The sequence below is a fragment of the Natator depressus genome, chromosome 22, assembly GCF_965152275.1.
Source record: "Natator depressus isolate rNatDep1 chromosome 22, rNatDep2.hap1, whole genome shotgun sequence".
NCBI lineage: Eukaryota > Metazoa > Chordata > Testudines > Cheloniidae > Natator > Natator depressus.
This window is the reverse complement of record NC_134255.1, coordinates 14,184,121-14,206,744: the sequence shown is the minus strand read 5'-3', so window position 1 is coordinate 14,206,744 and position 22,624 is coordinate 14,184,121. Positions and strand designations below refer to the sequence as shown.

Below are 22,624 nucleotides of genomic sequence, written 5' to 3'. Positions count from 1 at the left end.
ACAGGGACTGTTAACATAAAACCATATTACGACACTTTCTTTACACAAAATTACCCCATTAAATTGTTTTGGTACAAAGATTTTTTTATTTAACCACCATATTTAAATATCTTTCTAACACTGAGTGACAGCAATGCAGGAGACACATTCTTCACGTTAGGGGTAGTGTATTGACTCGTCTTGCTCAAGACGCACAGAAAACGCAAGAATTGGGAGACACCCACATTTCAAAATAAAGATAAGATCTGCTACAGGAATTGCTGGCTTTCCTGAATAGTTTTCCACAGAGCAAACTCCTCCCAGAACTAAGGAAACTGTCTGTATCCTATATCAGGCAATTGCAGACAAGGCTCCAATTGGGCCTGCTGGACAGCCTGCCATGTTCTTTGAGGGCAGGGAGGGGGGTGTCCAGCTCTAGCTGTTTTGCTTAGAAAAAAGCCTTTGAAGATGTGAACCGAGCGTTTCCAGGCAGACTGAAGCAATAGCTCTCAGGAGGGAGGGCTGCCCTGCTCATCTTGGTAGCGTTAACGCTGAAGGCGTCGCCATTGTCAACTTTTGCTGCTTGCCGAAGCCTGGGAGCACGGCAGAGCGAGGCCCACGTTGTACAGATCTGCACAATGGCCTGTGAGTGGCCCCCTCGTGTTGGTGCAGTGAGTGTGTGGTGCACAGGCAGTACTGCCAGGTTTCTCTCTTCACGCTCTGACCTTTGGAAACAGAAGGCCCGAGGGGAGGAGCAAAGCCAATCCCACAGAGTCCAATGGACATCCCCCCTCCATTCCACTCCCCCTTCAGCCAGCTGCAGCATGCTCTTGGGGGTGGGTGCCAAAACTGCTGTCTGCCAGGCACCAGTTGTTGCTACTTCTCCCTTTGCTGGATGCCACCTGCAACCATCACTGCTTTGGTTACACTTGGTTCACGTTTTTCTGTACAACCATGAGGGCTAGAAACACAGGTATATTTAAGGAGAGTTTGGATTCTGTCATTTCATGACAGGGAGGAGCCCCGGGCACGAGCCTATGCCTTAATCCTGCCCTGCCCAAGGACGTATCTGAACACCTGTGAGTGGGAGCCAAGCCTGATGAGCCTGGCAGGGCATGCATGATCATATTCTGCCCATCTGCATAGTCTACTGAGTGGTATCTCTAAAAGCAGAGCTTGGGCAAGTATCACTACTCTGTCTCCCCACCAGCTTGAGCCCTGACTGTAGCCAGAACAGGTACAGGTGAACCGTCTTCCCCTCTCCCTGTGCCCTGAGATTTGGGGGTTCACCAGCTTGTCTGCTCTTTTACAAATGGCCCTACATAAAGTACATGGAGGCACTCCGCAGAACCATGCAGTTCTAATTTCATCCAGCAGCACCACTGTAATAGCTGAGGGGCAAAGAGGATACGGATTAAAGTTTTTGGAACACTCTTGTGCCACCTTGTTCATTTGGGGTTTTGGCTTGAAGGTGTTGGTGTTCTTTGACTGAAACATGATGGAAGGGCGGCACGCTGCCTCGGTTTGGGCTAACGTGCTCAGCAAGGACTGAAGTTACTATTGAATAGCAGCTGCTGGAGCATCACAGTTTTAGCTTTCCTCTGCAGCCGAAGCCTGTGCTATGCCATGTGACTCTGATCTGCTAAGCACTTGGCTTCCCCTGGGCGCACAGAGGGACAGGCTTTGCCAGAAAGTTTTTGCAAAGCTGTAACTGAGTGGGTTTTTATTTCCCCCTTTGCAAAAATGCAAGGAGTTTGCCCTTTGGGGCTGTTGAAGTCACTAGTTAGTCCCTGAGGGCTCTTTGCCTTGTGACTTTCCCACTGGTGAGTCATTCAGTTCTGTCTTCCCCATGACTTCCTTTCTACTCACACCCCAACCACGACCACCTGTCTGTTCCCTTCCCTCCCCCCACTTCGCTGTATTCCTGATAAAGACTCTAGGGGGAAGTGTTTTTCCAAGCTTATCTTGAATAGCTTCAGGATTCAAATGCCTTGGGAACTGTCTAGTCACAGGGACAATTGGTGGTTTTGAGGAGGTGAAGAGCAGGGACTGAATAGAGGCTGAGAGTCAGTTTGACTTTGGGTTTTTTTTAATCTAGTTTGACCAACTAATTGGTCTCACCCTATCAGCAAAACTGACACCCTCCCCTCTGCAGCCCGTGCACACAGGGTGGTGATAGTCATGTGTTAAACTGCATGGTTTGTGCACCTGCACCGGCAGCGTGCTGCTCAGTTAGCCACGGGCTGGGGCTTAATGAAAAAGCAAGTGCCACAGGCCTGAGGCCCAGGATGGGAACTACTTTGCTCTACAGCAGTGACAGGTTTAAAGTCTACACCCTGACCTAAAGCCAGCAGTTTATACCACTGAAAGGGGAGAGCTTGGCCTGCTATCTAATGGGGCTCACAGCCCTTGCGTCTAGCCCTGGAAGGTTCTGAGACTGATGTAAAAGTTGTCTGGAAAAGCTACATTAGGCTATTTGTTGAAGTGTTGTTGTGACTTGGGCCTCTGATTTGCATCATGATAACTAAGGCACCTGCTCTATAGGTGGAGAGAGGCGCTCTTCCTGTATGGTATATTGGCACACATGATGGCCTGGGGTGGCAGAAAGGTCTTGATGGTTTTGAGGTAGTCTCACATGACTTAGTCACTCTTGCTGCCTTCATCCCAGCCCCATTAAGCCTTCATACACCACCTCATGCAGGGCATACTGTGTATAGCTGTGAATGTAAGAGAGCCAGGGGAATGGGGCTTCAGAATGTAGCCACCCCCGCCACACACCAGTGAGCCAGGTGGTGAAAGCATCACCCACGTTTTTTTTAGGATGAATATTTACAAACTAGGTACTGTGAAAAGTAAATGTGAGAATGTCTGTGGTAAAGTATGTCTTGTCGAGGGAACTAGGCTGGCCATAAAACTGTTCATTTTCCTGTAGCCTGATTTGCTCTGAGCTCTTTGGCTAACACTTCCACTCAGGCAACAGTAGCAAACAGCACCTCCCATCCTGCATTTAACCAGATTTTGGTGCTTTCACATTGGGTGAGGTGTTGGGTTTGAAAGACGCTGAAGCAAGAACTGGTTTTGGGGATGCAGCTGTCAGGTCTATACTGCCAGTGTATCAAGGGCCACATTGTGTGGGGTAAATATTTACCCCAAACCAGGCATCCCTCCTGTCACTGTTCTAAACGCTGCCTTGTAATTTCTATCAGTAGGAATGCAACAAGGTTATCTGGCAGCTAGACATCGTGATTATAAACCCAAACTGCTAACTTCACATTCCAGGGTGCACCCATACGTGCTGTGGAACTCACAGTTCTTTGTGATCACACCACAAGCAAGAGAACCAGGGCCCTGTCACACCTGTGCACCAGCCATTGCAGCTAATGCCACAACACAGGTGCAACGATTCAGCCCTTACAGGAGCAGTCTGTTCTGAGCGTGGCAGGGTGGAGGGGCTTTTCCAGTTTAGTTTGTGCTCTCCTAGTAATTCTTCTTCAGTGTACCTAGGACTTTGTAAGAGCCTCTTTTAACCCTGTTGGGGCTATTAAAGTATGATAAATCTATCTAAGGTTTGTAAGAGAATCTCTGTGGTTGTTGGAGAATTAGAGGCAGATAAAATATATCGTAGCCCAGTAGGTCTTAACCTTTTCCCGGCTATGACCCTCCTCCCAGTCAGCTGGAATCCAGGATAGACTTTTGTTCCATTTAGGACTATAGGAAGGCAGGTTAGTCACAGCTCCCTAGTTGAGAACCCATGGTTAGAGCCCAGCACAGATACAAAACTTGTATCTACAGCTGATTGGCAAACATGGTCCATAGATATCTGCAACCTGTGATGTCTGTATATTTTCCCTACTTTAGACTCTTTTTCTATGTATAGCCTTTCCTCTGAATCTTTTGCTTTCTATAGAGCTTTCCCTGTTTGAGTATCCAAATTTCCTCTTATAATGGAAGTGGGTTGCCATGAGTCATTTTTATAGGCCCTGCCCCTATCAGGGCGGACACATGGGCCTGCCAGGTGCATCCTATAAAAGCAGCAACATACGACCTCCCTCAGGCCTAAAGAGTTGATTTTAGCCACACTGGGGAAAAGCTTCTCTTGAGGTTAACCCAAGGGTAAGGTCAGGTTTTAAGAAAAACTCCCTAGATTTATTATACTAAGTTATAGTTCTCCTGTCACACACAAGATTAGAGCAAAAGGTTCAGGGAAAGTACCTGGAAGGATCCAAACAAAACTCCATATTTATTTCTCAGTGTCTTTCCTTTGCTTTTAGAAAGAAAAAGAATGGCTGTCCCAGCCCCAGTCTCCAACTTCAGGTAAATTAAACTTATTTTGTGAGAAGGAAGAACAATGGGAGCATGGATTTAAATTTAATACACATCTTTAGATGGAACAGCTGGATGCTGCTTCTGGTTCTGCAGACAGAGCCCAGACATTGTATCTGACTGGCTCCTTTTGCCATTAGCCCTTAACTTGTAGATTTTGGTTGTATTTCCTCTTAATGACTGTGACTATGGTGCTGATGAAAGGTGTGGGATGAATACCCCTACGGGGTGCAGTTCTCTACTTAACCCCCAGAACAGGTACAGTCAGGGCACCTGAAACTCCCTCCTACAAGGGGGGGAAATTGTCCTTTGCACCCTAACTCTTCCAAATGGGATTGAGAAATGCAGACTCACTAATTCCCCAAATAACTGCTAGCAACTGTGGGTTACAACTGTGCTAGTCTGGATTTGACAAGTCTATGCATGCTTTTGTACTGATTTAACTGTATTTGTTTAGAACAGTTAAATCTGCAGCCTCTGTTATCCTGATAAGGGTGTTATTTGTATAATTTACTCCTAAAATGCAGCTCATTTCCATAGCCGTATAACCATCTTTTATACCAATTTAATCTCATCCTTGCTAGAAGAATGCATGGATTTAACTATGTTTCTAAATCTATATAGTAGTAGGTACAGCCTTCCAGAGCCCATTCTTAATCACCCTAAACACTACCTATAATAAATGTTGAGTAGAGCTAGGCAGAATTTTCCAACCAGAAAGCTTTCCTGTAAAAAAAAAGTGAGGGTGGGGGGAAGAGAGGAGTTTAAGTTTTTCCACAGGAAAAAGTCATTTGATTAATTTTTTGCAATTAAAGTTGTTATAACTTTGGAGCTTTAGTTCTTCCACTCTCCCCTCCTCTTGTGACCAAATGCAAAAGAATGAATGGAGTTGAATGGTTTATTTCCCCCTCTGCTTTGACTTTTCTAAATGTTCTCAACTTTGGAAGATTGGCAAAGCTAAAGGGTTTCATTTTTCCTTTTGCCACTTCCAATCTGTAGATTTTTCTAAAGTTGAGATTTTAAAGAGTGAAGAAATGAAAATATGCCCCTGGACACTACCCATTTAATCGCATTCAGTGGAAAAAGGGGGGCAAAAAGTATGAAATTCTGAAAAGTTCATGATTTTGCAAAACAAGTATTGTTCTATGGTTCTGCAACACAGAAATAATTTATTATTTTGGTGTGAAATTGTTTTTCCTTCTCAAGCCGCTTTAACGTTGAATCCTTTTCCTGATCAAAACCAAATGACTCCTCTTTTATAATGGGTGTGAGAGGGGAATGGTTCAGCAGGTGACCTGAGACAGTTGGATTCTATCAATGTTAATAGCAAACATCTGTGGCCACACCCAATCTCTTCTTGTGCTCAACACTGTGTAAGAAAGAAGAGGTTTTTTTAAGCAGGGAAGTATAAGAACTAGCATTATGTAATCTACACTAAACTGCTGCTTTCAAGTCATTTGGATTTGTTGGTCAGTGTTCCCTGAATAGCTTAGGACTTACCTATAAGAAACTGGTTTTGAAGAATCACTTTCCTTATTCACAGTTATCTGTGTAGTCAGTTGGTGATCTAGAGGCATTATGCAAACATTGCCTCTGCTGTGAATATCGAGAGTGGGGCTGTGCTAAATGGGTTGCATGTAATAGAGAAATGGAGCTATGGTGTGAGGCTGTTAATACATTTTCTGCCTTCACATTTGTCTTCTGACATCAATTATATGAAAGAAACAGTTGTTTTGTACCACCTTGAAAAAGACAGTCCAGAGAACCCAACACTGGTAATAGGAACATGCTTATTTTTCATTATTTGTATCTTGGTGTCTCAGCTGCAGCCTGCCATTAGAATAACTTAAAGGTAATGCTACCATGGAGCTTGCTAAGCTTACGGTGTAGAACAATTTTCAATTCCATTTTAGTTCACTAAAGATTTAAAAATGAAATGTACATACTCTTTATTTTGTATTAATACACTGTAATTGCTTTACAGAGTCCAGTATACCAGTTGCATGTAATTATTACAGATGAACTTGCCCAACTGGAGCTCACAAAACTAGTGCATTTATCCCAAAGCAAAGACTAAACCCTCTAACTCTTTAAAAAAATACATTAAAGAACGTACCACACACACATATTGCACTTTTCTCCATATGAAATTTTTACCCCATATACATCTCACCAAAGTCTCTTCAGAGGAGCCTGTAATACAAGATACTAAAGGTAATACTTAACTATACAGTAGTATACACAATCCTCTGTTAGACACAACAGACTGGAACAAAAGCAACCACTTCAAAGTAGCATGAATACGATGAGTGGTGCCCAGGAAATAGTCTAGTGTGGCATTAGCAATTTTTTATTCTGAAGAAAATGACATGAAATGTTAAACAGGCTGTTAGTTGAGGGAGATCATCTAAGTTACGTCATGTTCATAACATTCAAAACTCTGTAGCTCCCTAAATACCTGCATTCCAAAACTCGGCAGTTTAAACTAGTTGGGACCCTCTGGTAAAGAAATTACTAAAATGAGTTAGAGAGAGAGAGCGCGCGCGCGCGTGCGGAATTATTGTTGTGGTTTGATCTCTTGTGCCCCTGAATCCTGATCCATGTCGTCCTACTATGTATGGGGTTGTAGGGTTTGTTGTGGAAATAGTTAAGAAAAGGGGCAGGCCATCTTTTGTAACCCAACTCCCTGTGCAGAACTGGGCCTCTGAATTTGTTGTTCATACTATGGAGACGTTTCCATATCCATAGTTATCTTCTACCTCACGCAGCTCTCTGGGTATTCAGCTTGGCCTCGTGTTTCCACAATATTTTAGGGGGCATGTGGTCACCTGCTCTGGTGAGATGCTTAGACTCCACTGGGCAGGCCCTTTGTTCCCCTGCAGTGTCGTTGCCAGTTGCTTGTTCTCTACAGGTCACTTAAGACCTAGGGGCTGTTCTTTGAAGATTTTTAATAAAGTTTGTATCGCTGTTTACCCCTTCTTTAGCTTACATGGGATTTCAAATTGCCCACCAGCAATGGCTTTGGAATCACTATGTAGTCAATACCAAGCCTTTATTGAACACATCTGACTGCACTACAAGTGGATTAGTGACCAATATTACACAATGTGCTGTATAAACACCACAGGTCAGTCAGATTTTAGCATACTAGGAAATAAGGCAATTGCTGGCAGCAGTGCTGAACTTTTTCCTGTTTAAAGCTGATTAATAAACAGTCACTAGATTTTTTTACCTTTGCCATGTAAATACTATATTATTGCTCTGTGTGCTGGCTGCTTATTCTCTGAAGGGGAAAAAATGGTTCTGCAGTCTGATCTTTGATAACTCTGTTTATGACATGAAATTAGTTGGTCAGAAAATCCAATTATAAGTTGACTGGGCTTTTCTCAATGTATCAAGAATTCTGCTACCACCAATTCAGTTCAATGCTTTGGTGCTTTATACAGTGACTGGACCTTGCCCGTGGGTCAGTGTAAAGTGACATATCAGATTTGGTGGGTTTGGGAACTTGCAACAAGACCGGTTTGAGAGCAAAGTCTCAGGCGCAAGGTTGGCGATTGTGTAGTGATGCAGCTATTGGCATATTTAGCCTCTTTCCTCACTTTGAACTTAATGAAAAGGGAAACCTTCCAGACAACAAAAGGTGTTTTTCATAAGCAGTACCTCCTTCTCTGCTGTTCTTTGTGCTTTAAAGAACCTGCATTGTGCTTAGTGTGTTCATCTGCTCACAAAGGGCTACACTCTCCAACTGTGGGGTACTAGGTTCTCCTTTAATATTGTCTCACAGTATTTCAAACACTGGAGACAACCCAAATTACAGTGATTACCCATGTCCCTTCTATGGATCCAAAGCGCAGCTGCTGTCTGGCGTTTTGTGAACTGCAAGGGTTTGGAGACTCAAGTGCTTGCTCAAAGTGAGTATCTGTTGAAACGGTTAATATAGCAACAGTTCTTGACTTTAAATATTGCTGTAATACTTTTAACATTTCACATATAGATGAGCAATCAAAACACTAAGGAAGTTGCATTGTATTCCACATAGTGGAACACATGCTCTGAAGTGACTTTGGCTTTAGCATGGATATAAATGGGGTATTGTCTACTTTCTTCAGGAAAAAAAGCATATAATCTGATAAAGAACCCAAAAAGGCACAGCACTATCACTTCACATGGGGGTTTTTAAGCTCATTTTGTTTTGTCCTTAAGTTCTATAACCTAAATTGTCCAAATATACAAAAAGCTTAATAAACCACCAGCAACGCATACTGTAAATTCAAAATAGTTATTTTTAAAAAGCGACCGAGGACAGATGTATCCTCTCCCATGACCAGAGCTGCTCCACAGCAGAGGCCTCCACAAGAGGCTGTCTGCAAAAAGGGTTGATTTCTAATGCTACCCTGGCTGACCTTTTTGACAATGTCATTTGCTGCAGTTGTAGACCTCCTCTTGGTACTTTCACATCTCCATTAACTGATCCTTTACCCCATTCAGAGGCCTCTAAAAAACACTGCAGTGCCTGATGTCAGACTTAGTCAAAAGATAGCTAAGTCAGTGTATCATTTTGTCAAAGTTCCAGAAACTTCCCATGATGGGCAATTAGAAGTTTTTTGTCAAGTTTGGGGAAACACTGTTGCTAGCAGGAGGACGTGGAGTCTGCTGGAGAAACACCTGGCGTCCCCTGAGACCTACTGTGGACTAATTCAACATCAGTAGCTTAGAACCAACATTTCAATGCCAAAGTGCAACTTTCGTTTAAATCCACCATGCACTGAAGTTTCAAGAGTCCTTGATTTGCCTTCAGGTTACCCAAGTCTGAGTTCCAATGAAAAATATATTGCTTTTATTGCCAAGAAGTACAATGCGTCACTCATTCATTCATTCTCCTTTCTTTTGCAGATCTTTAACAGGATGGATGCTAGCAGAATATCCACTTTTTGGAAGGGCCCCTTTTCTTCCTCTTAAAACTACATCTGTAATCTCCTTCTCCGCAAACTGGTTCTTTGTTTGACCAAATTGCACTATCCATCTCCAGCCCCTGCCACTGGGTTTGTGGCACAGTACTGACAGGATGAACCAGTGGTGATGTAGCTTTTAGCCATCCCCTGCTAATACCAGTCAGGTGACTTTTACATCCCCCAGTAGGTCAAGGGTCGGAAAATAAGCCATGAATTTTAGGGTTGGAACAAAAATGAAAATTCACATGCTTTTCCTTCACTTCACCTGTCTTCCGTTCTTAAGTTAACACTGCAGGGTGGCTAATTCACCAAGACATAGCCACTATGTTGGGGGTCAACAGTCTCCATCATTTCGCAATCAAAAAGTCCTGGCAACTCTGAAAGGGTTAACGCCTCATAGTTGGACTGAGACTCATGAGATGCTGAGCTCCTCTGGTTGTCTGGTGATGCTACATTGCTTTGCTGGGCTGGGTTCATGGAATACTGGCACTGGTTTGGGTAGTCTGGCTCAGAAGAGGTGACGACTGGCAATTCACAAGTCTGATAGGAATATTGCAAGGGCGGCGGTGGTGGCTGCTGTTGTACATGAATCTGTGATGGCAACCGAGGTGAGCTGTGGATCTGTGATGGCGGCAATGACTCCAGCTGCAGTTTCTGATACTGGCTAAGGAAAGGGTCATATTGCATTTGTTCTGAGGAAGGCTCCATTACAGGGCTCAAGGGCTGTGCCAGGCTGAACTGTGGTGGTGGCTGCTGCTGCTCCTCCTGGCCTGGAAGTGGCAGTTGACTTGACCTTGGGTAGGAGCTTTCGGCTATTTGCATCTGGTTAAAATAAGCCTGCAGCTGGGACTGCTTCTGGAGGAAGAGTCTCTTCTGATGCAGCCTGAATCAAGGACATCAACAGGAATTATTTTCAGTCTTTGAAATATTAATGCTTAGCGTGATTAGCGGACAGATCTCACTAACAGCAATAGCAGAGGAGAGTGGTGAAAAGTACATTGGGTTCCATGACCTTTGAGAGAGCCAATCCCTAAACTGCCAGTTGGGTTTCATTTACAATTGAACCTTGTTAATTGTCACTTTGCTAATCTGCACACTCAACATGTCTCTCTCTCCCTGCTTCTTAGCAAAGGTGCAATAGCAGAGACAAAGCAGTAAGATCTCTCATGGCTAACATTACAGAGCATATTCTAGTACACTATGAAGTATTATCCTAAACGATTAAAACTAGACTATGCTTGGCAAATAAATAGACCTTATGCACTATGCAATGCAATAGGAATAATTTATTGAAAAAGCCCACACTTCACCCCCACAAAAATGCTAAGGGTGCTTGATCATACAAAAATTCTCATTAACAATGAGCATCCCAACTTCAACCAAAAATTGTAGATACATTTGCTTTTTTGTTTGCTACTTGCTAAATTTCAGAATTCAGCAACTTGGCAATGAGTCTCTCCAGTTACCAGTGCAAATTAGTGAAGTTCCACTGTATTCCTATTTTGTGACCATCATCATCAAACACCCATGCTCTTCACATCTGACACAGGAAGAACTTAACACGAGGACTTTTGTTTCCATTGGCAAATTCCAGGGATATCACAAAAGTGGGATCTCCAGCCAGCTAATTTGCAGTCCTCTCCTGCCTAGTCTCTACAGGATTCAGGAAAGGAGGTACAAAACTGTTCCCAGCTCACCTAGTTTAGGTAGTTTGTTTCCTTACACACAACCTTCTTTTCTTTTTTTGAGACATGAAAAAGCACATGAAGTTGCTTTGGTCAGCAAGATAATGCTCTGGATGGTTGTCAGCCTTAGCCCTCAACTCTACAGCCGCTCTTGACGCTCACTCCAGATATAAAAGGGACAACAACAAGAAAGCAAGTGAAGATTTCATGCCCTCCATCTGTCCAGTCCCTCTACCAGTGTTTGTGGATTACAAACACATGGATTATCTGGATATGTCTCACTACATCAATTCCCTGCCATTGCAGGGGACTTGGACATTGGTGCACCTTCGTCCTTCCTGGTCTCTGCATCTGGCACTCAACAATTGAGTCTCTTGAGGGCTGTAATACTTTTGTCTAATTCTGGCTGTAGGGCCAGACCCCTTCTGACCTTCATCTCTGTGGCTCTTTCACAGAGAAACCAGAGCCAGTTTTTAGCTGACATACAGGCCTTTGTATACACTCACTCTTTTTGCTTTTGTATCAGTTTTCTCTAACTGCTGTTGAGCCTAGCACTTTAAATACATAGAGGAAACAGGTTACAAAAAGAAGGTGGGGTAGAGGACGAAAAAGTCTCTTCCAATCTAAACTCTCTTGTAGTAATCATAGACATTACAACAAGCAAGATATTTTTAGAGAAGTGTCATTTTTAAATTGATTCTCCCTTCTGATGTCTGTAAGAGCCTGGCTTACAGGAATTCCTCATGTTCTTTGTGGTAAAATTATCTGGTCATGGAAAAAAGGCAGGAAATACCCAAATGACTGCAGGGATTCTGAGGCACCACATCATTCATGTTCTGAGTTACCATAAATACTGCAATACATGGTCCAAACACTTTCACTGGAAACCATGAGTACAGAAGTATAGCCACACTACCCCCAATTCACAGACCTTCTGCACACTAAAGAAAGCTAAGGACACACTACAATTTGCTGAATCAAACTTCTATGGTCCTTTATTATCACTGCAGTAGTCAGGCAGTGGTGGCTGTTGGGACCCAGCTCCCTTTCAGTCTCTCTCCCCTCCACTGCACAGAGGAAGAGAACAGGGCTACACTGTAGGGCTGAACTCAGGAGGGAAGCAGAAGGCTGTACCCTGTGAGTATCACCCCCCCCCTCGGCTCCTCCCTGGACAGAGCCCCAGCTGACCCTGCCAGCCCATCAGCCTGGCCCCATAAGCAAAAAATTCACAGATCCCAAAAAGCCAAAATTTTGGTGAAATTGACAAAACCTGAATAAAATCTAGTAATTTTTCAGCAAAAATTGGTAAAAACTGATAACGAAGGGCCTTAGTACTGTGTTCGTAGAGATTTTAGATGAGTGAGTTTGCCTGTCCCAAGAAAGTCTCTATTCTCCTATTACTCCTGGGAGGAAGTTACATGCAAATCACTCAGCTACCCAGATTGTGAACCATAGGAACAGCCATACTGGGTCAGAGCAAAGGTCCATCTAGCCCAGTATCCTGTCTTCCAACAGTGGCCAATGCCAGGTGCTTCTCACCTGTGTTCTTGTAACTGCTGTTCCAGGCTTCGGGGCAGTTCTTTGCAGTACAGCTGGCAGGTATTCTGGGCTTTTGACAGCAGGCTGGGTTTCTACAACAATACCAAAAGATGATGGATTTAAAATGTGAAATGAAATGCACGGTTTTAAATGCATGAGAGTCCAGGAGAGACTGAACTGTCCCATAAAGTCTCAGCTGGGGAAGTACTTGTTTATCCTATCACAATGTGAGGGTTTTTAAGAGATTGGGGGCAGCATTTTCAAGAGTGGATGTGTAAGTTTTGGATGTCTAACTTCCTATCTAGCACCTGGTTTTGCAGCACCACCAGTTACTGGTAGTGCCTAGAGGCCCCAATCAGGGATCAGGATCCTATTGTGCTAGGCACATGTAACTAAAAGATAGGATTTGCCCCAAGCACCTTTCAGTCTAAGTAATCACCCTCCACTATAACTGAAGCTAGTGGTACTCAGAGGTACTCTGCACTCTGAAAAACCAAGCCCAGTGTCACTCATGTTGGATATCCAAAATAATCTGAACCACTCAGAACTCAAGCACACTTGAAAATATTGGTCTGTTTCTACATTATAGATATGATTAGGTACTAACTGGTAGCTGTAATTGATTTCAAACATTCTCAGAGGTTAGACTTCTCCGGGAATTTTTATTATACAAGCTGGAAGAATTTGCAGAATTTGTGTTCTTAAAAGGAAACCAGTAAAAATAAAAAGAGAAATGTTACTCAGATGAAAAAGGACAGAGGTTCCTCAGATCACTTCCCAAACCAGATCTTGTGATGTTTCCTTTAAAGGAATGCAACCAAGAGGAGCTACCAAGAACTGCCATTGAACTCCTGTTACTCATAGTTGCCTCTAATTAATAAGTAACTGGCTAAGGAAGTGGAAAACCAGAAGCAGGAGCTGCAGCAGCCAAAGGAACCCCTAGTATACAAGGTGTAACTTGAATTTTTGTCGCTTTACTAGTTATCCACCATTTTTCTCATTGAAAATAACTCAGTGGCTAGATTGGTATGTACTATCAATGGCTGGCTTGACACTGTGGAGGAAGGCACCATACCTGCAGTCTGTGTTGCAAGTACTGTGTTTCTAAGCTCTGCCGTCTGGATAATAACTGGGGATGCACGCCATTAGGGAAGGCAGATACAGTCTCCTGCTGCTGAGAAGCTTCCTCCTGGGAAGAGAAGGCAAGAGCACAGTTTGATTCCTCCAGACAGAAGCTACATTTTCTGCTTAAACCCTTTAGGGAGCTGCTTACACAGATCTCCATAGTTGCAGTGATTGGGGCTGTAGTGCCACCTGATCTGCAGGGCTCATGGCTCATTTAGGGTTGTTTAGAATTTAGACAGGATTGTTCAGAAGTCTCCTCTACGCCACATAATAGAAAAGGCACACAACTGACTAACCTGGAGAAACACAAGGTATTTCCTGTCTCATCTGCGCTCAGATCCCAGTGGCACCAGGACAAAGTAATCCTGACCCTGTGAATATGTCTGCCTCTTTTCAGAGTTTTAAAACCAAAGACAAAAGGCTTTTGATACAAATTTTAAAAAGAGCTCTACACACAGTGGGTGTCTCCAACAGGCAGGATAGCTGCTGATGTGGCTGGAGAGAATGGTTCACTGGTTGGCACCACAACTGAGCTCTGACATGTCACACTTAATGACCCATTCTTCCGAATGGATTGTGACTTTCTGGTTTCAGAGAGTGAGGAGTGGCACTGAAATCTCATAGCGAATTGTGAGAAAGCACTGGGATTATCAGTGCTTCAAAGTTGCTCTCTAGAGCATTTTGCAAGGAGTACCATAGGTTCTATTGACCATCCATGCTGATTATTCCCTTGAGCAGGTGGGCCCAACAAGAAAAGATAGAAAGTGCTTATTATTTACAGTTGCTGCCTCTTGTTTTATTACAAACAGGCAAATAAAGGAAAGTGGAAGCAACTAGTTGGATTCTGTCTGACAAAATAAGGCCAAAGCTGGGCAAGTGATGTACCACCAACCACATTTAAAATGACGGGTGGAGGTTCAGTTCTGTTACAGCACAGTAACTCCACTGTGGCAGAACAGAATGTAGCTCTATATGCATCTAAAACACATCCTTTAGACTGAAACTAACAATCTGTTGGATCTGAAAAGCCCAGAATACCATCTCACTGGTTCCACAAGGCTGGCAAACACTAACCCATAGGAGCTCAATACCTGCTCTACCCTCCATTATACAAGTGAGGGGGAGAGGAGCAAATTTAAGCTCTAAATTAATGTCTCTTCTAGGTCTCCCAGTGCATCTCCTCTCCTCTTTATCTGTCTCGTTGAGGAAGGGCTTGTTTCTGCTTGTGGCTTGTACAGCACCAAACACATTATCTGTGCTTAACACACACCTGAGGGGGGCTGTTTACAAGATTCTGCAAGTGGGGAGCGGTTGATGTTAGGTTGGGCTCTTCTTCTGATCCCATCTGTTCATATAGCAGCTGGACTTTATTCAGCTCCAGGATTCCTTTGGTTCGTGCCAGATTCTGAAGGTGCTGTCGAAATGCTACAATTCCTGGACAAAAGTCAAACAGAACAATATCAGCAAAGCTATTGCTATTCACTCAGCACAGCCCAGCTGAGCCATATTTTGCCACTAAAGCTGGGGTTAATGCACACATGGTACTATGTTTGTGCATAACTTCTCATGACAACAGTGAAACAGTTACCTTGTGTGAGGGATGTGTCAGATGCCCTGCGCCCCTCTCGGAAACTGACGGGGGAACGGTTGTGGGCCTCTCGTTTTTGGGAGGTCAGTGCCTGCATGGCTGGATTGGTAGGTCTCAGGCCTATGAAAGGGGATGTCATTCTGGGTGCTGGCTGGTTGGCTAGCACCATTTCCTTCAGGGTAGGAGTGTCCTCAAGGAAGTTAAGATCCCTCTGAAAAGATCCCATATCATATTCTGAGTCAATGCTGCCCAAAGATGGATTCTCATCCAAGGAGTAGACTTTCCCTGTGAGAAATAACAAAAGCCAGATTAAATAGAAAGTGCAGTAATTTAGCAAAGCAAAGCGCCACCGGTTTGAGCCATTTCTGCCAGCATGGTCTCCAGTGACTGGCATGGAGGAAGTATAAGAAAAATGCAAGCTTTATAAACACACTAATACTTCCAGCACTAGAATGGGGTCACACCCCTGGTTTTAATACTAAGTTTAAGGATAAAATAAGTTAAATGGCTTGCTAACAAGGATACTGTGCCCTTCATGTAGAAATCCCCCAAAGCGCTTTTCAAACAATCACTTCATTCACCACTGGGTGAAACACAGAAGCCATTTACAGTGGACAGGTACATTACACAACTATTGGGGACATGACGATGTGCATTCCACATCCAAATGAAACTGCAGTGGGAATTTAGGGAGGCAGAATGGAATTATCCACACTGGAACCTAGCCAGGTTAGTGGGAGCCAACACCTGAAGAAGTGCAGTGGAATCTTGAATGGTTAGATGTGGTTATGAACTTGGCTCTATAATCGCTAAAAGACAACAGCTGAGGGCTTTAGCCTTGCACTAAGACCTCAGTTCAGTACGGACTCTGGTAGAATGCCATTAAGTCACCAATCTTGTTTTCTTCACCACACTCTTTTTCTTGAGGAATTTCCCATTCAAGTACTGTCTAGATTCTGTTTAACTTGGGAGAGCTGACAAGATCATAGCCCAACTTGGCATTGCTGCATCCCCGCATTGGCATTGGGCTGCCAGAGAAACTAGTGTTCCTTTCTAGGCATATATATCACCTGGGAATTAAATATCTTGGGATGGTTAATTATGCCAAAAATGTAACTCATTTAATTTGCCTGCCACCCTCTACCCTTTCTACATTGCCATTAGATTGGATAGGGTTGTGCTTGCATAGGCCAGCTGTGAGTTTGCTCCCTTGTCTTCATATCTGCCTCTATTAAGTAACAAATAATAAATAAAGCTGCTTTTCTTGATAGTTATTAATTTAAGACACAAACCAAGCTAGTGTTTTTCATCCAGCATGTAACAAGCTGGGCTCTTAAATCCTTAATTAAACTTCTGCAGAGACCTCTACAATATATGTACCTGTGCCTGGCATCATGACAAGCTGGTTGGTCACTTCTGCCAGAGTGTGACGTCTTTTCCCACAGCGGGTTGCTTGGAGGGCTGCAAATGCCTGTGCGGGATCGTCTTCTGATTCACCTTCTGTCTCTATTCCCTCATCAATAGAGGTTTCCATCATGCTAGTAGGCAGTGACTGGCATCCTTTCCTAATCACCATAGGGGGCAAGGGATCCAGCAAGCAGCCATTTACCTAAATGCCACAGGGAGAGGAAGAAAGACAGCATTCAATTATTAGCATAGAGGCTCCCTGAAGAGTCAAATCTCTGCCCTATATTGTGAGATGCAGAGACACAGACTGAAACAGACTCAAAACAGCCTGGATATTCAGTGTCATCTGCAAACTCCTCTGATTTCAATCAGAGACCAGTTCAGAGTTCCAAAGCGAGGTTCCAGAAGAGTGGAATCACTGGTCACCTTATTTTATTATTATTGTTGGAATCTCCCAAATTTAGTCTGTTAGTTTCTCTAATACTTATTCTTGTCAGGAGTGTCTCAAAATCTGCTTCAGGCTTAGCCACAAAATATTTAAATTTATGAAACGTGATTTTTGTTCTCCTTTGTCCTCTGTCCATTGTTTAATTTGGAGTTTGGCAAACAAGCATTCGTAAGACCAAGTTTGCCCTATTTAATTGCACTGTCTCTCTAAAACTGCAAAACAGTAAGTTCTCTTAGTGTATTTCACAAAGGATCAGCAAACATGCCCTTCCTTGGTTCATGCTTAGAACTGGTCATTTGCATTAAAGGTCCATTCCTCTTATCTTGTGTCTGCTCAGTCCAGCTGTTGTGGTGGTGTCTGGGACTTGCAAGGGAAAATGAACATCATCAGTTTGTTCAGATAATTTTACATTTTGATTCCTTAATAGTGAATAGGAAAAAGATGGCACCTGTGTTCATACCATACGGTGGCCGGTACTTTAGAGACCAAACTATTTTTTAAGACTGCATAAAGTACCCTAGAAGCTGTAAGCAGCTTCCTTTTGCAAGGCTGGCCTGGGCTGCTACTTTTTTCTTCTGGAAACATCAGGGTGGGTAACCATATTTTTCATTTGTTTATTCAACTAGTTCAAAGTTCAATTACTAGCTCGTTCAAAATTGAGAAACTGAATGAGAGTTGAAAAAGCAAGAAAGTGTGTTCTCTCCCACTCTACGAATAAAAATGGAGCGTGAGGATGAGATCTATTAGAACTAAAATCTTGATGGACACGGTGACCTGAAACATTTAGTTCAATTCATTAACTACAGACACTTCCTTTAACAAATCAGCAAGTTTTAAATGCAATTTTGATACTTACTTTTTATGTATCCAGGACATGTAATATTTTTAACTAATAATGATTCTAAACTGCTTTTTTGTGCATTTAAAATAATAAAGTAGAATTAACTTACTTTCAGATTTTTATATTTGTAACTTTATAACTGCTTAAATATGTATAAATACAGTATATCTTCCTGGTTAGCAAAAAAGTACCAAATTTAGCATAAAGGTTATACGTAGTTGTAAACCGACGTTTTCATGGTTACTAACCAATGAGAAATTGCCCTTTTTCAGGAAAATAACTAAACTACAGATGCAATTAAAGATAAAAATTGATTTAAATCAAATTTTTCTGTTTGCTGATTTAAAATGATTACAATCAGTGATTTAAATCATTGTCAGAAAGAACAATTAATTGCACACATACAAAATGGGAAATGACTGCCTACGAAGGAACAACTGTGGAAAGGGATATGGGGGTTATAATGGATCACAAGCTAAACAAGACTCAACAATGTAACACCTGCAGAAAAAGCAATCATCATTCTGGGATGCGTCAGCAGGAATGTTGTGAGTAAGACACAAGAAGTAATTCTTCCGCTCTACTCTGTGCTAATAAGGCCTCGACTGGAGTACTGTGTCCAGTTCTGGGCACCACATTTCAGGAAAGATGTGGACAAATTGGAGAAAGCTCAGAGGAGAGCAACAAAAATTATTAAAGGTCTAGAAAACATGAGCTATGAGGAAAGCCTGAAAAAATAGGGTTTGTTTAGTCTGGAAGAAGAGAAGACTGAGGGGGAACATAAGTTTTCAAATACATAAAAGATTGTTACAAGAAGGAGGGAGAAAAATTAACCTCCGAGGATAGGACAAGAAGCAGTGGGCTTAAATTGCAGCAAGGGAAGTTTGGGTTGGACATTAGGAAAAACTTCCCAACTGTCAGGGTAGTTAAGCACTGGAACAAACTGCCTAGGGAAGTTGTGGAATCTCTTTCAGTGGAGGTTTTTAATAGGTTGGACAAACACCTGTCAGAAGTGCTCTAGTTATTACTTCGTTCTGCCTTGACTGCAGGATGATTTAACTCAATCCACCCTGTGCAAGATATCCAGTGTGATATAAAGACCACCTCAGAGTGGTCCCCCAGAGCGCTCCCTTTCAAGCCATCTGATGTGGTCCTGTTTCAAATAGTATTACATTAATGCACACTAGGGAACTTTTAGGGCACACCAGCAGGATCCACATGCACCACTAAGTGTGCAGCGCACCAGTAGTGCATACTAGACTTCACACCCCTAGTATGGACTAACACACCATGTAAACAAGCCCTAAGGCTCTTAGATTTCTACCATTCAGATGTGGCTCCCAATAAATTGTGTTTGCTATTATTCTGATGGCTAGAGTATAGTTGTCAAGTGTAGTTCAGGAACCCATCCTTGATCTTGCTCAGTAGGGACAAAAGATGAAAGACTAAAGAGGCATCCTTGGGTTTGACATTTCATGGATCATCTAATAACATTTCCTCATTCTTGGTTTAAGAAGGTTTTAGGAGAAATAATTTAATCCTCTTTTCCTGTCTAATACTGAACAGTTAATATTATGCTTTTACCTTTATTACATACAGTGCGGTAAATCTTCTCCAAACCCTTCAGAGGGAGCTTTCCAACCATTGCCTAGAAGGTACTCTGCTCCTGAATTTTCCTCTCTTCTGCATTTTCATTTTGAGTCCCTCCAACCAGATAATTATCTCCCCACTCTTCACTAATCCCCAGACATTTAAGCAGTTGCAGTTTTACAAAATGGTGTACAGTTCTCTACAGAGTTTAGTTTTATCAGATTAACTTCATAATTAGATAACTGCTGAGCTGTTTGGGGGTTGGGCCAACTGCCCACACATCTCTGTGGACTTTGCTTTCTAGTGAAAACCCAGTCAGTTTTCACTACCTCGTCTTGGAATGTAATGTCTGTACCTGGATAAGGGTTAGAGTGGGGAGCACCGCATAAGCCAGATGATTACCAGACCCAGGGAAAGGGCAGGCATTCAGCTATGCCCAGATGGAGGATCCACAAAGCCCTCCAAATGAGAAATGACTGCCTGGTGGACTAAAAGAAATCTCTATAGGTTTCTGAGAAAGTCACTTAATTTCCATGCTTCCTGGACTCATAAAAAGGAGACTTCAGGGTAAAACTGAAATTCTCTAGTTTATCCAGTCCTGCTTGCATAGAAGCTGAGTCACGTTTTGGGGTGATACCCATGGACAGCTGGCGTTGTCTGTTCATCACCTCCACAGCTGCACGATGCTAAATGATGGATATTTCTAGGGATAAACTTAGAAGGGGAAGAATGCATTCAGGCTTTACCTAGAGTAAATTTGGATTCAGTTTTATTCTGGACACTTCCTGATGTCTTTTGCAATTTAATTGTTAAACTTCCCCCTGTTCATAAACTCTCGAGTTTCCTGCATAACATTTCCAACCTGTTTTAAAACCCACTTGAGCAAGCAGCTTGGTGCCAGAAACAGGTTATTTCTGAATCTGTGGAATCCCTGTACTCTCCTTCACACCATTCCTGCAAGCCACCAAGTTGTGAGCACCTTCTTTCTGATCATGGACAGGGCAGGATGCCCTCTGAAGTCCATCAGAGCTGCTCCTTAGTCATTTGGGGATCACTGGGTGATATGAGGTGCTTCTGCTGACCCAACGAATGAGACTGGGACTATTTTCTGGCATGGCAGTGCATAGCACTAACTACAAGGGCCACCATTGCCAGAGACTGATTTCATGGGTTGCTTTTTTTAAATACAGGGATCGCTAGTGTCTCCCCAGTCCTGATTGAAGAGTCTAATGGGTGACTGCATTACAAGAAGGGGCTTTTGTATGCACTCCCCGCTGGTGCGATTTAATACTGAACTAGTGTAATTTTGTGACAGTAACGGAACAGTTCAGCAGTCAATGAGATGCCAATGCCATGCGGCAGCAGCACTGCTTCTGTTTGATAGGAAACATTTAAATGTCCCCAGCTGTAGTCATTTTTACAATAATATGGGGAAGGTCATCCCTGTTGCCTGAGTTTTCCTTGCAATGCTATAAACTTGAATGAAAGTTTTGCACATGGTCCTGAGCTAACCAGCATTAGCACAGTGCAGACGTTCCCACTACACACTGGAATTCAGTTGGCCATTCTGTATAACTAGCATAACTTCCTAGTTATTAAACACAAGAGAAAAGATAACAAATGACCAGTCTCTGTGTGCCTTCTCCCTGAGTTTAACCGCGAGTAGTGGGGCCTCTGAGGAGTCAGATAGCAATGTCAAATGCAAGGATGCAACTGATTCCTGCCACTGTTTTTGCGGGGGTAGAGGAAGCATGATAGATAAATCAGCCTCAAAACAGAAAAGCATTAGTGACACCTGAGGCCTTGCTAGATACATTACTAGCACACAACCTCCAGCAGTTAAATCTGCACTGAAGGCAAAATGCTGGGCCCTTCGGCCCTGTCTTGACAGGTAAAGTTTGTGGCTTTCAACTGAGTTAGCTGACCAAAACTGAAAAGCTCTCAATGCTTATGTAGGATCCAGGCTAACAAGAAAGCACATTAGCTAGCTCTTTGTAGCCTTGGCTACCTCTCTAACTACAACATGGCCAGCTAAATATCTTCAGCCCAGGGTGGATTGATTTAAATCAGCTAGTTAAATCACCAAGAGGCAAGTCTCAATTTAAATCACTGATTTTAATAAACTTTTTCATTTGTACTTCAGGTATTTTTAAAGAGGCACGTTCTCACTGATTGATATAACCATTGAAACATGTTGATTTACAACTAAATAGAGTCAACTGTGGAACTCCTTGCCTGAGGAGGTTGTGAAGGCTAGGACTATAACAGGGTTAAAAGAGAACTGGATCAATTCATGGAGGTTAAGTCCATTAATGGCTATTAGCCAGGATGGGTAAGGAAGGGTGTCCCTAGCCTCTGTTTGTCAGAGGGTGGAGATGGATGGCAGGAGAGAGATCACTAGATCGTTACTTGCTAGGTTCACTCCCTCTGGGGCACCTGGCATTGGCCACTGTCGGTAGACAGGATACTGGGCTGGATGGACCTTTGGTCTGACCCAGTGTGGCCGTTCTTATGTTCTTTACACTAGATTTGGTATATATTTTTGCTATCTAAGAGTAGACTATAACCATGTACATTTATTTAAGCAATTATATAGTTTATTATTTTCACAGTCTTATCAGCTGTACATTTAGGTATGTTTGAAAACGGTGAATGATTTATTGCTTATTTACTAGATAATTATCTTTTTGCTCATCATTTGTGTCAAGCTGCATTAGGATGGGAACTGGAATTTAATTAAACACACAAAATAGCCTATAAAGTTTATTGTTATTAAACAAAACTACCTCAAATGTTTTGGGTACTTCAACTTCTCCTATCAAAACATGTTTCACATTTACAACTAAACAATTTGTTAAATAGAGATTAACTAGTGAGTGAATTAAACTGATTATTTCAGATCAGCCTGGGCAAGTTTTCAAATATGCCTAAGTGAAAGTGACTGAAACTTAAGTTGCCTACTTGCCGAAGTCTCCTGAAAATGACAGTCTCTTAAATTACTTCACGTGACCTATTGTGCCCTATTTATAAAGCTTGGTCTCAAATTAAGAAACCCAGCCCCCCCGATTCTTTCCTTATATAGAAAAGCAGCCTTTAGCTCACAGGTTTTGATAGAGGCTCCTGGATTCAGCACATTTTTTTTAT

The 22,624-nt window shown here is 42.7% G+C and overlaps 1 protein-coding gene across 1 annotated transcript in view; it reads right to left on the bottom strand.

The window, feature by feature from the left end:
- Positions 1 to 3: 3 nt before the first annotated feature.
- SIK2 (salt inducible kinase 2) overlaps positions 4 to 22,624 on the bottom strand; it is a 123,274-nt gene continuing 100,653 nt past the window's right edge. The window contains exons 10-15 of the mRNA XM_074936916.1: positions 16,575 to 16,803; positions 15,195 to 15,479; positions 14,877 to 15,040; positions 13,557 to 13,670; positions 12,482 to 12,573; positions 4 to 10,140 (exon numbers count right to left, since the gene is read on the bottom strand). Coding sequence (XP_074793017.1) covers positions 9,558 to 10,140; positions 12,482 to 12,573; positions 13,557 to 13,670; positions 14,877 to 15,040; positions 15,195 to 15,479; positions 16,575 to 16,803 — 1,467 coding nt within the window. The 3' untranslated portion in view covers positions 4 to 9,557. The remainder of the gene's footprint in view (positions 10,141 to 12,481; positions 12,574 to 13,556; positions 13,671 to 14,876; positions 15,041 to 15,194; positions 15,480 to 16,574; positions 16,804 to 22,624) is intronic.